Consider the following 16,276-nt stretch of genomic DNA (forward strand, 5'->3'; position numbering starts at 1 on the left):
GGAAAGCCAGTATATGTTAATATAGTTCTACTTTAATGAATGGACCTAATGATGTTGTTGTGACTCAGAACTGTATGCGTCATCTTGGGTTTATTGAAACACCACATGATGCATGCCTGCTTACAAATCACAGTAAAAAGTCTCCCCTTGTCTCAGCTTCAGTGTCTCTGGAGCCTCTTCAACAGACTACAAAACAAAATTTATCCTGGCATTTCACAGACAGGAAATTGTTCATTAAATTTGACCGGTGTAGCGTCAAATGTAAAACAAAATCGACTTTACCCAGGTTGACTTTTGACAAAATAAAAGCTGGGTCACAGACAATTAAAATGACCATGACCTTATAGAGATTGTTCCTTATTTTTAAGATCAAGACCTGTCAGTCTTTCGGTTTTCACAGGCTCCAGTTCAGTAGCAGCAGCTTAGAAACAGATAGGAGGAAAAGCTATTATTATTATTAATATAATAATATTTTGTTAAACATAACAAGCTCTCCGCCTTTTCTTTTCCATACCACATCGTGGATCGTTATTGCCGTGTTACCCGTTTAACAATGTGGGCAATAATCCTTCGACTACCCGTGCACTAGAACAGCCATTTTTAAAATAGCTTTGAAACAGACTTTAAAGTTAGAAGTGTAAAAAGTTGCTGGAATGTTGTTAACAATGAAAAGAAATTGTGGATTTGTTATTTAAACAGTTGTAGCAACAGGTTGGGACATGTAGCGCTATATTTTCGGAACCCCGCTACTTACTGTCGTCGAAGACACATGTTTTATATGGCAGAATAACTAGAACTTTTGCATTATTCCATTTGCTTTGCATTTTAAAACTGCAGGCATTTATTACTCAAAGAAAAGTTTCATTTTAGCTTAGTGCTAGTCATTTATTTTTAAATTGCAAGATTGCTAAATCGAGGTATTCTAATGTTTTTTTTTTTTTTCAGTTTAATTGTAAAACAAAGTGTTACTGTATTATTAATTATAAACTGGTAAATATAAAATGTCTTTTAATAATTTTTTTTGAATGCTTTGAGTAGCAGTGGGTTCACCCGAAACCAGGTCATTCTACTGACCAGCAGCTGGCTGTGAAGTTAGTATAAATGACCAGAGAAGTAATGTCCGACAGCTTCTTCCAAACATAATCTGAAAAGTTTGAGAAGCTCTGAATCCAACACATTTGCCAAGGTGTGGTCTGGTTCATTTACGGCATGATGTGTAGTAACTCTCCTGACTGTACACAGCTGTGTTGCAGTAAAGCATTTCTTAATTCAAGTCTCTATGAAAAGATTTCCTCTGCACTGTCTGGTCATAAATGTGTCCCGTTTGAAACTGCACCTGGCAAATGTCATGTAAATACTGTACAGCCTTTAGCTGTCACTCAAGTTATCCAACTCTCTCCTTCACAAACGCGGGGTGTAAACCACTCTGTCCGCTGGGTTTCTCTAAGCCATGCAATTAATTAAAGTTGATCTTATCAGAGTCTGATAGTCCTTAAAATAATACACATGCTGTAACTGAAGCAGAATCTAGCACTTTTCATTGCATTTTGAAAGCCAAGAGGCAGTAGGAGAATTTGATGTGGTGTAATGCAAAGCGTATTATATCTCAGAATGTTTTAATGTTGGTGAATACTAAAAGCACCCCCCACTGCCACTGCCACCAGCCGCACGGCTGCCACTTTGACCTGTTACCTAAGATTGTTGACATGTTGTGATAATGACACTTTCTGGATTCTGCCTTTTAGAGTTTGGCTACATACCACGTAGACAATTATATTCTGTGATTCTCAAGGTCAAGTTTAAATCATGGGTATCACACAAGAAAAAGCTACCATTTTGTAGCAGGGATTGTACGCAGATGTTCAGTCAAGTTCCATTACCAGTTGTCCAATTTTAGTATTTTTTTTTTCATAAATCTAATATATCTAGTTTTTTCTTCAAATTATCTTTAACTAAAAAAATAAACCAAATAAACCATGAAAAAAGTTATGGTACAGACAGGTGCCATGTAACCACCTGCAATGCACCTCAATCCTACCCTAAACAACACCTGCCATTAGTCATGTCCCTCCCTGTAACAGATATTGAGAACTGTGCACAACTTTGTGACGTTTTCATTATCTAAGCCTAGATTCAAACCCATACATCCAAAGTATGTGACTTAAATCCCTGCATGCAACCACTGTGTGATTACGTTATTAAATGTTAGACCTCATTAAACTGAGGCTCTTTGGGTTATAACCTGCAGGTTTCTGATGCTCAGGGCTAGTGGAAAATGAGACAAGTCATTTATAAAAGGAGCTTTACCATCGTAAACGAGAAACAGATATGTCACAAAAACTAAATCCATTCCCACAACAGTAAGCCAAGACACCAGAGTAATCCATCACTTTTTTAAATCCTGGCACGCAGAAGCAGGACGTTGATGTGTAGCCCCAAAGGAAAAACAGTGTACAGGTGATGGAACAGCAGAGACAAATAACCTCTGGATACCCATGAATCCTGATTTATACAGTACAACAAAAGCATCTGCTATTAAACTGTTTCACCTGGAGGCAGTAAACTGTTTACTATACTTTAAACTGTTATAGAACAGAAATGCATATGTTTGAGATACTCTCAATCTGTAAAGTGCATCAGCATTGCGTTATGCACAACAGGAGCTTGAGGGATTAGGTATTTTAGGTTAATATAATAGTTTGAAGGTGTTTAGATATCATTGCCGGTCTTGCTGGCAGAATGTTTTTTTTTTTTTTTTTTTTTTTTATTATTTTGAAGATTTTGGCATGTGTCTGTCATGAAAACAAGTTACTTCTCTCTATGATAACAGTATTGATATATGTGTTTGAGCAAAGTGGGCAAGGGGAGGACATGTAGGTTGGCGGGCAAGAGGGCGCACATCATTTTCAGCCCTGCCAGGAATGATGTGGTTGGTTTATATGCCTTCCAGTGCCAACCTCTGGCAAAAACACAAAGGACAGCCGACAACCAGCAAACATTATCAGGAGCTACAGTGAGAGAAACCACATGGCTGGTCAGGGCCGACCAAGTATGTATTTATGATACAACCTTGTCAAATATATTCATATATAAAATGGAGCATTGTTTTTCAATGCACATTAGAAGGCATTTTACTTAATGCGTGGCAATTATTGTGCACAGTAGGCTACAAAGCATGTGTAGCAAACTTGCTTATAATGACTGCTGAAGGGACCGTTTGTAAGTGTAGTTTTTATAGTTTGATGGCCTTTAGAAAATAATTTTATCTAGTGTGAAGGGTTCAGCAGATGCATGTAATATTTGCCTACAACACTCCAGGGGGTCACAAGGAGGTTTCATAAATATTCAGTTCCAGGAGTGAAAAGCACTGAATCTCTAGCTGTGTCGCCCTCTATGTGCAGTGATGATGCTATTTCTTATTAAAACATTTTTAAATCTGATCGAAGTAAAAACGTACTGAAGTTCAAGGAAAAGTCTCTTCCGTGTACACGTCTCACAATGTTAGAAATGCTCCACGTCGATTCAGCAGCCTTTGCGATCGCAGGCATCTTTCTAAAAACTGTGTACAGTATAGACTCACCCAGGGGACTTCACTAAAGACTCTTGTCAGGGAAGCATATTTGGACAGACTGCAAAACATGAAGATGATCAGCAAGGTAAATACTACTGAAAGATTTGCATTGCATATGAAAAGATTCTTCTCATTCCTTCAGAATAGGCGCAGGCACCTGGCAGTGATTAGCTTATGATTCATTTTAGCTGCATATAGAGGCTAGTTGTAAAAATATGAACAGTATAACTGTTTCCTGAGTTTGTGCTGACAGCAGGTCTCCTGAGATCCAGCTCCACACAGAAACACATGGCAGCACATTGGGATACATCCAAAGGCTGGGTTAGCAGTATTCATTTTAAGTCAGTATGAAGACTGCATAGCATCTGATATTTATAATACGTTCTGTATAAATGGAGGAGTGATGGGGCGGATCTGGAGATGAACTAGCCAGTGGAAGAAAAGTTTACTAGTAAGGTAGTTGTATAGAGATCGATTAAGATTAGGTTTGAATGTTGCTTCTGCCTTCATGCTTGGCTGCAGATAGTGGACCTTATAGTTAATATATACAGTAGACACATTAGAAACTCTGCGTGCCAGCGAGTTTAATAATGTATTGTCTATTTTATTTTAGCCATATACCAAATTCCCTTTATTTATTTTTTTTTAACATCTTAGGATCTGCATCAGTGCAAAATGTGTGAAAGAGAAATAAGCAATGATGCAAAACTAATAATAAACTAATTGCGCAAAACATTCTGGCTTGTTTCTTTCTAGTTTGAGAGTTTAGTTTTTTGCACAGTAATGACAGCTTGGTAATCTGATCCTTTTAGTTCGACTACTAAAATGACTACAATAATAATATACAAGGTACTAAATATAAATACATTCTGAGTAACAAAAAAAGGAGGTGTTGTAAGGCAGTCTTACTGGATAAAAGAAAATCAGAAGAATAAAGCACATGTCTGTAATGATACAGTATTCCCACAGAGCAGGGGTTTTCAACCGTTTTTTTTTTTTTTTTAAACTGTACCCCTTCTGTCTGATGGTTTCAGCTCAAGTACTCTTACAATTGTCGCTGTACTGAATGGTACCACAGTTGCAGTTGTAGGCCTACCACAAAAACGAATAGTCTAATTAACTTATTATATTTTTTCACTGTTTTTTTAATATATAATTTGTCACAACCCTTAGGGCCTGACAATAAACTGCTGATTTAAGACAGAATACCAAACAGTAATTCTTAAAACTTTTAATTACAAGTCTTTTGATGCACAGAATCAAGTGTTTGGGAATCTCTTAGGAAACACGCATATTTGCTGGCTATTCGGTAAAGCTATATAAATAATCCAAAACTGTCTCCACTGTAAATGTTTATCAGGTCACCATTTACCTCCCAACCCGGCATAATTATATGCTACATTTAAAATGTTTACAATATCAAAAACATTGATCAAGACAAAACTATAATAACTAAACAATGATAAACTTCTTATTGAAGCCAACATAAAATGATCGCTTGTCGCTTTTCACTTTCAGCATACACTTGTGTTTTTGTCCTTTCTCTTTTCTTTTGCGAGCAAGTAGTGTTTCTGTTTTTGACACAAGGGATGATACACAGGATAATCTGGATGTACCAAAACACAGAAAACAATTCAACCAGCCGCTATTGCTGTTAATATAAAGCAGTTTGTTTACCAGTGCATTTATACTTTTTTTTTGCAAATCCCGAAAGACGGTGCTGCAATGATTAGTATTCAAGCCTGCAAAGAGTTGAAAACTGCGAAGTTCACAAGCTGCACAGGAGGCCCTGTAGGCAGAATCGCCAGACGGCCGCCTGGCTCACCCAATGTCAGAGTGGAAATCCGCTCAATCAAAATCGCACATGCGTACCACTGGATGATAATTTATAAACTATACTATGCTAACCTACACTATGCTAATAAATATTTATGCATAGTGGGTTAGAGATAATAATATATAATACTGTTAAAAAAAAATATCAAGATCATTCTTTTGTTTTTCGTTTATTTCTGTATTTGGTTTTCTGAGTCGTCCTGCGTACTGACTGCAATCCTTAAAAGTAGCCCCAGGGGTGCGCACCCACCCCCCTATTGAAAACCCCTGCTGTGTAGGTACAGCACGTGGCGTCCCTAACCCATCTAGTCAAGACAGAAAACAAAGCCAGCATTATTTACAACTGCAAGTACTTTCGTTCCATTATATAGTTACTGTATATAGAAAACAGTGTCATTGTGTTTTGTTTTGTTTTTTTTAATATATAAGTAGGACCAGAGAAAATACTTCTAACCTGTATTATGTTTGGAACAAAGTCCTTTTAGTTTTGAAGACACATGCTTCACATATTTTAAAACTTCTGAACCATAGTTCCCCTTATTGCATAATTGTCCATATATAAGCAGCAATTACCCAATACAGCATTAAAAGGGTTATTATAACCATATGGTCAATAACCAAGCACATGCAGAATAACCTTCAACATACTAGGTTGAATATGTGTATTTTAAAACGTTTTGTGAGTGGAATTAAATCGATCTTCTCCCAGAAGGTTATATTAAAATAGTTCTTAACTTTAGCCTTGGGTTAGAAGCATCAGAGTCTGTCTGTTATAAGTTGCAGCCATGCAGCTTAGTCTGGTTCTGTCAAGTCATTACTTAGTGGGATACATCCAAAATGACCGAATGTGACAGGGAGTGGTGCTGGTGCCTCAGTAGTAGGTGTCACTCTTGCTTGTGGGACACATATAATCCAACATGGCACTGGGAAGACTCACCTTGTGGTAAGCAGGATGGCATATTGAACCAAGAACCAGCGGCTTTCTTCCTGAACCCTGCTTTCCAGGACAAAGCCAGAATAATAATAATAATATAGTTTTTTTTATTGAAATCAACCAGGTTTTCATGATTTTCTTATTTTTCTCCTATACTAATTGAACCAGCTTGTGTGTGTAAATGAAAACCAGGAGACAGAATCAAGTTATGTATATAGAAGTGTGTTGTTGTTTACACATAATAAATCCTAAGAAAAACAGAAACAGAAATAGGTATGTGATTCAGCCATTTAAAACTCAGAAACAAATGTGTTTATGCCATGTTTCCTTACTCCACTCATCCGTGCAATGGAATTAAATGTAGTTGTCTACAACAATATACTCTGATTGTCTCTTTGGCAACTGCATTAGGTGTGGACATTTATTTAAGAATTGAATTGAACATTCACTTAACCTTTTAAACTCCTAAAAATTTTGAAAACCCAGCAACAATAATACAATTTAAAATCTGTAGCGCCTCCTAGGTCTACTCTCCAGACCGCGCTTTGTACAGATTCACGCTGTGATGTGCGAGGTGGACTGGTTTAAAGGGGCCATGGTGAAGTAACAGAAGCGCTGGGGTTTTTCTCAAAACAACTTGCGAGTTGAAAGGGCTTCAGTAAACTGTGTCTTTGTTTTATATTCACTTTTCTGACCTGGTCTTTTCCTAGGATTGGACCCCCGCTGCTGCTGCCCCCAGGTATCAGCCCAATGAAAAGCGTAGCGCCTCCAGCAGCACAAATGGAGAAGCACAGCTCTTCCTCATCAGAGGGTCAGGCCCACAGCGAACAGCAGCTTGCCGCTCACCAGAAACCTTACCTGCACTTCCAGGACCAACACACACATGAAGGTACTCTCAACATTCACGTCAGTGTAATTCAACACCACTTTTATTTCTGCTGCTCAAAGGGTTTTCCCCACTTTCATCCCCTGGATTTATAGGTGTGTGTTTTATTGGTGTGGAGAAAGACGATATTCGCTTTTACATTATAGGGGAATTCATTGGACCGTTGCACGGCACACAAAGCTCCCCCACTATATTAGCCAAAAGTATGACGCACGTTATTAAAGAACAGTGATTCAAATTAAAACTAGCTTGAAACTACCAAGGCGTTTTTAAAAGCAACAGAAAAGCTGGTACAAATTTGCACTCATGCAAAGGCTTAGTGGGTCTGTTCTAATTGTGTTTTTCCTTTGAGCAAACAGCCCAGATCCAAACAAATGTTTCATATGCAAACATTTAAAAAGTAAAAGAAGACATACTGTTGGCATGTACTTAAAACTAACAATAACAACTTGAAACAATTAGTTTAATTATAGCCATCTGTGGTCAAAATGGGAAAAACACAAAAAATGACAAATATGTATAATAACAGCCAATACTGTTATATCCGTTTGTTATTTTACATATACCTGTACTTTGAGAGTTTTGTGACTAAGATGTAGTAGCTGCAAATCTGAATTATTGTTGCCAGTATTACAAAACTGCCAAAACCACAAGCTGTAGTTTCTTCACCTTATTATCCTTCAGGAAACAAATGTGCATTGAGAGAGTCAGCTTTCAAAGTATTACAAAGATGACTTTATTATCACAGAAAAAAAAGGCTGGTCCCAAGGGACTTAGGATGTGCTTCCTAATTTCTATTAATGTGGTCTCCAAACAGCAAAAAATATCATTTTGATTAAAGTAAAAGTTAAATTACTATCATCATGTTATTGTACTCTGGATGCAGTTTGCTGTAAATACATTCACATACGGTGGACACGCAGTGTTTCCTAGCATGGCTGTTAGTATGTTTATATGTTGCTAATGAAACATGACTCCACATAAGTACACCAATACAAAGCAAATACAAAATAAATGGCACATTAACCAAAGTGTTTTAGAAACACTATGCTGGTTTTGTGCAAGAGCTTTTGCCTGATCTGTTGGATTTGTTCATTTAAACATTTACTGCAGAGGCTGCATCTCACTGGATCCATCCTGCCAAGGCATATTAGTAATACAGTTCTAGTACTGATTCCATTTCAGTCAAGAAGATACAGTAGACTGTGCACAGACATGTTAGTAATGTCCAAAATCTATTTCACAGACAGCATGCTGGGAACGCATTCTCTTTTTGTATTCAGTAACAAAATATACTTTCTCGCTTTAACGTCATATTGAATAGAGACACTAAGAAGATTTGTTTTTATCTTCCTATAGGTTACCAAGGGAGCTTTCAGAGTTTCTTCCATTATGGAGACAACTACAGAATTGAACAACCTGTCAGTGATGTCAGTTTAGCAGGGGACTCCCACTGCTTTAATCCTCATCGACAAAATGGGTACCCCATGAATTCTGCACACTCGGGCTCCACAGGTGAAGTGTGTCACAGTGGTTTAATGTAGATTCTGTACTGTACAAAAAGAAAAATAAATACATTTACCAGTTGAACCCACAGACCAGAATTCTCCTGGTATGTAGAACTTCAATATATTTTAGTGAAATTTAATTCTAAAGTTTTTCTCCATTTTAAATAACTCTCTTTTTTTTTTTTAATTTCACACCAACCACAGGCATCAGACTCAAAAGGTGATTGACAAACTATTGCGTTAATTGAATAAAATATAGTACTGATGTTGAATTATTTGGATCTTTTTGACAACACTGCAGTATAAACTAGATGAACCCAATTGTTGTTATGCCATATATACATATATAGTAGTGATCTCAGTTCCCACAGGCAGGCACATCACACAGGGTGAGGCAAACCACACGCAGCCGGAGAGCAGGTGTGATCCCGGGACCTCTCGCACTAAAGCATAGCGCCGATACTGCTGTACCGCTGTGCAAGGAGCAAATATTGGGCTTTTGTCTCTGTATGTGATTGTCACCTACCAGCCCTGCTGTTGTCTTCCCCCTTCGTAAGCGATGCATGCTACATAATATATATATATATATATATATATCTATATATATATATATATATATATATATATGGCTGTTTTATTTTATTTAGGTTTTATATTTAGCCCTGGTTTTAAAAAAGCACACAGCCCAGCTTTAAACATTACATTTTCATTGATATAAATGTTAAATAAGTGGCCAACATATTGGTTTCAAAGGCTATTCTTAGTAAGCATTATGTTACACTGATCACTCAATGTAGAAGAGGGAATAGACAGGGAGGCAAACCTGTGTGCCAGCACACTTGAAGTGAATGAAAGGACTCCCAGCTTTCTCTAGCAGCTGCCTCATGTGGACTTTGTGCAGCATGACTGCTAAGCTTGTAAAAGAACCTGTGTTACCCTCAATAATAATAACATGTCTGTAGCCAGTCCACCCGACTGTTCCAGGAAAAGAAGAATATTAGCTTGTGTATGAAAGACATCATTTTCAACAGTCCGATCCAGCGATTGCAATTGAAAACACATACAAAAAAAAACATAAAAAAATTCTACAGTAGATACCTGTATGTTATACTTTGGTTGCTCAGAGACAGAAAAATAAATAGATATTGGACATAATTTTCTAAGTTCTTGCTCCAGTGAAAAGTTTGCAGCATCTTTTTTCCACCATGAAAAAGTGGTATTGCTTTAAAATGTGTAATAAACAAAATGAAGGATTCCTATGTTCCTCCACTTGCCTTCAAACAGACAGCACCTGGTAGTCATTTCATGTACTGAGTCGGGGCTTGCTGGACAGCCACAGATAATGTCTACAGGTCTGCTGTCAGCACACACCCAAGTAAATAACTGTTGAAACAGTTGGTAATTTGCAAATGAAAAATAAAAGTAGCCATCGACAGGCAGACAGATAGAGGTGAATTAAAATAGGGGAACCAGTCTGAAACAGGAAAGGAAAGAAATCTTGAAGATTATAAACCGCTTGTAATGAAAAAGAAAGACAATTAAACTGGGGTCAAGAATGACTGACAGATAAACTGCAACCTGACAGAACAGTGTGGAGGGAGGGTTAGGGTTAGATGCACGCTTTCAGAGTCCATTCATAATAATGGTGTAATTTAATTGGGCACCTTTAAAGGTATTTCTTTTTCAGCTGAGGTCAGGTTTTATTATAGCGTGCCCATGTACGGTACAGAGGTACTGAATGGGAACCCCTGACCCTTTTATGTAAAACAGAAAACCTGCCTTTCCCTGTTTTGGTAATCTTTGTAAAACAAGTATGTACCCGTCCACAACAATTTAAGTCAATGCTATTCTGGCTGCTCATAGGTTGGCCTTACACCCTGTGACCAGTGCCATAGCAGATGCCATCTGTGCTTTGAGCAAGGACAGTCTGAGGTTAGGGGTAAAATCTGGATAGAAAACAAAGCCATGCATGTAATATCTAACAGTGTTCAAGGTGACTTGGAAGATTACTTATTTTCTTTGTTTTTTTTCTTGCAGGTTTCGGTATGGTCCAAGAACTGCAAAGTAGTTCTGGACAGGAATTCTCCCCTACCCCCGAAGAAAATGTGTTTTTTCAAGTTGGAACTTTTGATCGCTGTTTGAATCAGATCTCTTCAGTCTACACAGGGACTTGAAAACATGTTTTAACCCTGGGTCAGGGGACACACCTGCTATTTAAACCCTAAATTGTATCAATGAGCTTTCTGTTTCTATGAAATGAACTTCAGTTTTTGCTGTTCTACATCCTATTTGTTTTCTTTCACTGCCGTGGCACTCAGTAGATATCTGCTTTTTAAATTCTATAGATTTTAGTTTTAAAAAAAAAAATGCTGTGAGGTTTTGTTATTTTTTTTTTTTCTAAAACATTTTCTTTTTCTCAATTGTAGAGAGCATGTTTCGTATATTTTGGCTTGGAAACACCTTAAAAAGAATGGAACTTTTTAAAACCTGCTACCTGTTCATTTGAAATGCTGCAACATGGATACAAATGTACAGTTTGTTTTAAACAACAATCCTAAATTGTTTATATATTTTCAAGTTTTTAAAGAAATAAAATGGATTCAAGAAGTTGCTTTGATTTTATAATTTAGAAAAAGTTATATGCATATATTTATTGTATGATGTACAATTTTGTATAAAACATGTTTATCTTTAATATATAGTGAATAATAATCCATGTAAGGATCTGTATTTCAAGTAGTCCTGAAAGACATCATATATTTTTAGCAAAATATTTCAGTGTTCTGCAGTAAACCTCCACTAGTTTAGGATAATTTGCTTTTCCACAGTGTTACGCAGCTCTAAGATGAGATACTGTATCTGCCAGAGATGGTTACACACACTATACAAACGCTTTAAATGTATATTCATATTTTCAGTGTTTATTTTTCAAACTGTAAAGTTTAAAACCTACTACAATTATCTGAGCAATTACTGCTACTCTGAGATGACAGAAGTAGCTGCAATTTGATTTTAGGAAACCAAAAATGGGTCATAGGGTGACTTTTTATTTCTGTTATTAGAGCCACATGGGGCAACGTTTCTGTTGAAAGTGGACATGTGCGTATGTGTGCTGGGCAGTGAAATGAGCTCAAAATGAAAATAGCTTTATTTATAAGAATCTTTAAAGTGTTGAAAGGCTAAACTGTCAATTCTGGCATTTTTATAAACTGCAGAATTAACGTTCATGTTTCTAGAGAAAAGAAATGTATTTAACCAAAAGTATCAATTTTGTTCAAAATGCCTACATTGTAATATATATATATATATATATATATATATATATATATATATATATATATATATATATATATATATATATATATAGTCAGATAGCTGTGTATATTATATTGTCAGATTATTAACTAATATTATATCATATATATATATATATATATTAGGCAATGCCTAATTCTTTTAATATTTTATCCTAATTGATACAAATGGGAAATCTAATGAATTTTTAAGATTACCAAAATTACACTTTATTGACTAACTGAAAGTTACATTTTTTCCCAAATGTGTTTGTCATCTTTTTATGGTCAGCAAAAAGTTTGGGAAGTTAAAAATGAATGTAGCAAATGATATAACACTGATGAGAGCACTAGACTTCTTACAGCACAGAATGTGAAAAACACTGGAACTGGATGCAAATTCATGTAAAACAATAGGAGGCATTCTCAGCACTTTGTCTTCTTCGAGTGAATTTTTGTAATCTGGGCAGAAGCAAGAATGCACCAGGTTATTGCATCATCTCAACAGCCCTTTTGTAAAATGGACGGTTTCAATACTGTTCTTTCCATTGCTGACCTACTGTAGCAGAAGGTGACACGCCATACAATTGGAATGTATTACAAGGAAAAGATGATCCCTAACTTGAAAAGTACGAATACATAGCTGAATGCTACATGCCAGAGAAGAAGCAAGTTTGCATGTGCTGGGACGTTTTTCTAAGGTCTTCCAAAAAAGAAGGAAACTTTTTTTCCCTCAAATTTCTCAAATCAGAGACAAACAGTCTACAGAAGCACAAGTTATTATAATGCTTTCACTGAGGGTAAATACTGGAGATGGACTAGAGTTCAAGACTGTAGCACAGTATCACAATGTAAAGGGATTATAGTTAATGAAATTATTCCAGAAATCATGCACTATCATTCACCATGTAGGTAGGGGCAGTTCTGAAAGAAGTGCATGTACTTTTATTTTTTAATTAAATTATACCCGGTGTGGTGTTAGTGGTATGTGTTAAAACGTGGTACACCGTGTTCTACCCTTGCCCGAGCATGCGCAAAAGAATTTAGCTCTATAAAACAAGGAAACGACCATCAGAAGGCGGTACGATGTGCTGTTTGGCCCATAAAGTTATTATTATTATTATTATTATTATTAAATAATAATAATAATAATAATAATAATAATAATAATACATAGATAAATAGCAATAAAATCTTTCTACTTTTCCCCATGGTGTAAGGACATCATCACAGTATATTCTTAGCCTGCCATCTCGCGGAGAATTGTGAGAAGATCAAAAATATGAAATGACGGGATAATACGCTTATAAAACAGAACAGATTGTTCTAAATATCGGCTTTCAATCTTTGCTAAAAAAGAAAAAATGTATTTATTTAACGAATACAAACATACTATATATTATATATATATATATATATATATATATATATATATATATATATATATATTATATTATATATATTATAATATACAACCCACAACACCATCACCACAACACGCACATTAATATATATATATTCTATATATATTATATCTATATATATACTATATATATATTATACTCAAGAAACTCTACCTCATGAGTTCTCACAAGTGGACATTAACACAAAAAAAATTCTATAAAACCTACCCTATACATTCTGTCACCACTGCAAGGGCTGTCAGTATATTGAGTTGTCTCGTTTAACTGGCTGGGGATTGGAGTATGTAATAAAGCCCAGGGGATGTAAGTAATGAGATCATAGCCGATCTGCACAAAGGGTATTTCACCTTCACGTTTAAACAAAACTCGTATTTAAAAGATATTGAAGGAAATCGGGATTTGTAAATGGGTTTCAATGCAGAATATCAATTCATTAACGCGAAGTGTATATCAAATTTATTTCCAGGAAGCATGTTTTCACACGCTATTTATCGAAAAAACAACACAGGACGGCGCTGAAGCGAACGGAAACAAGCAGCAGCGAATCTGAGCGCATCATAGTGAGGAAAAGACTAAAGAACCTAGCTATGAGCTTCTGCTATGGAGACGAGCGGTAAAAACCCAGACTGGCACGGAGGTTTATGGAATTATTTTAATCGTGTTTATTGGAATTCCTGCAGCTATTCTCATGTATTTTGCCGTTGCAAGATGTATGTCAGGGACAAACTGAGCGTTCTGTCTGTGCAGTATACAGAAAATAACAATAAATAATAATGCAACTTAAATTGTATGCATCTGGTTTGACTGCAACTGTAGTACTGGTAAAAACAATTGTATCCTTGGTTCAAAATCAAGCAGAAACAGCTTGTTGCTAAATCTGTATACGTCTGCCTCGAGTGTGGTAGAGATTGATGATGGAACGTGTTAGTAAAGTCTTCTCATTGCGTGGAACATCTCTAATGATTAACTGCAGTTTCCGACATGTGACATTTTTATGGATTCAGTTTTGGCAGTTTGACTGGGGATTCGAAGTGTTAGTGATTATAACAGTGACAGAAAGGAACTATAAATCTGCCACTTGTCTAAACGAACAACACATACGAAACGCAAATAAAGTGCTATAATGTTAACTTTTCAAGAGCAAAAATACCACACTTCAATAAACCAGTTTAATGCAACCAGTCTGGTAACAGAGTAACCCCGAGTGTTAGTGTGTAAGCATCTCGTACTGAGAGGCCGCTGGCAATGCATTCTGCTACACTTTCTAACAGTAGATAACAATGTGACTAAACGGAATGTTAGAGATGTATTCCAATCTACAGTAAAATGGTTGTTTATTTCGAACAGTATTGCTATAGGTATTTATTATTTCTAAATGTGCGAATATGTATGTAATTCTATACGAATGATAACTACATTATTCATAGAGGTACACCTACAAAATTATGTATGCTTACTTTTATTAATTTACATAACAGGTGCTGTGAATAGATACTGTGTGAATGAGAACTGCAAGAAAATCCTACTTCTGATTACATTTCTCCCTGGAAAAAAAAAAAAAAAAAAAAAAAAAAACTTTTTCGTTAATGAGATCATTTAAACATACCACGGTATAAATAGTTTATTTCTTTATTGTTTTCCTGAAGTTGCAGTCTCTTGATAAATGCGTACTGCACCGGGTAGATAGGGTGGATTTGCGGCGCTGTAATAATTGAGTAAGGGGTACAGTATTACATCATATACTGCCACCTTGTGGAATAATGAGGAAACACGAAAATGTATATATAAATTTAAAAACATCAATCTTTCTTTCCTACTTTCACCTGAAGAGACCTTTGAGGTCTTGAAAGCTTGTGAATAAATTATTATTTAGTTAGTCCAATAAAAGGTATCACATCTCCTTCTCTTTGTCTGTCATCTCTGTACTAATACGGCTACCATTTCATCTATCAACGACTATAGAAGATATGAAGTAATTTAAGAAAATCTGAATTTAAACCAATTATATTTCTGTTGCTATGCGTGCAAACATCCTGTTCAAAGAGGAACCTAACTAGGCTAACTGTTAAAGCACCAAAGGTCGGCGCTGAAGCGACTGGGAAATAAACTGCATCCACCCCAGTGGAAAACATGACAAACGAATCTAGGAATGGCCTGTGACGATAGATATATATGGTTGAGACTAGCGATGGTTATTATAGCAATTTGTAGAGGCATTTCTAAATGCCGAGTCAAACCACCGTGCACGCAGGTCTATTTTCTTATGAGAATAAATCAAATAAACTGACACGTTTAGTGTTCTCGTTTCACAGCAAACGAACCAAGCGTGTGCGCTTTTTCCACAGGCAATCAGTCATACAGGTAAATAATGAAATAAATACGGGTCTTAGTTTGAAAGTGCAAAAACACATATGTAGGGTACAGGTCTATTCGGCCATGTTAGAAAAAAAGAGCTCAGCTCAACGCTTTAAAATGGGGTCAAAGTGTCATTGTTATGAGGCAATACCTTCGAGTATGAACTGTGAACCATCCTGTACGAACCGAAACTAAAGTATTAACCACCTGGGGGGGTAAGCTTTCATTTGACAGCCTTGAGACTACTCATTTTTGGATTACATAGTGTTAAGTAAAATTATGTTTATATCGTTTTTTTTTTTTTGTTTCTTTAATTATTACATAATTACGTGATGTTAAATCATAGATCTAAATTATGTTTATATAGTTTTTTTTTTTTTTTTTAAGTATCAATCCAATCCTAAAATTCTAGGTGATGCAAAACTTTTTTTTTTTTTTTAACTATATGAACATAATGTAGATCTATTAT

General features: G+C 36.0%; 1 protein-coding gene across 1 annotated transcript in view; it reads left to right on the forward strand.

Moving 5' to 3' along the window:
• The window catches only part of LOC121326542 (zinc finger protein GLIS1-like), an 83,243-nt gene extending 71,959 nt beyond the window's left edge, over nucleotides 1-11,284 (forward strand). Inside the window, exons 9-11 of the mRNA XM_041269879.1 lie at nucleotides 7,052-7,230; nucleotides 8,587-8,742; nucleotides 10,773-11,284. Coding sequence (XP_041125813.1) covers nucleotides 7,052-7,230; nucleotides 8,587-8,742; nucleotides 10,773-10,909 — 472 coding nt within the window. The 3' untranslated portion in view covers nucleotides 10,910-11,284. The remainder of the gene's footprint in view (nucleotides 1-7,051; nucleotides 7,231-8,586; nucleotides 8,743-10,772) is intronic.
• The last annotated feature ends 4,992 nt before the right edge of the window (nucleotides 11,285-16,276 follow it).

This window comes from Polyodon spathula, chromosome 14 (genome assembly GCF_017654505.1).
Source record: "Polyodon spathula isolate WHYD16114869_AA chromosome 14, ASM1765450v1, whole genome shotgun sequence".
Classification (NCBI taxonomy): Eukaryota; Metazoa; Chordata; class Actinopteri; order Acipenseriformes; family Polyodontidae; genus Polyodon; species Polyodon spathula.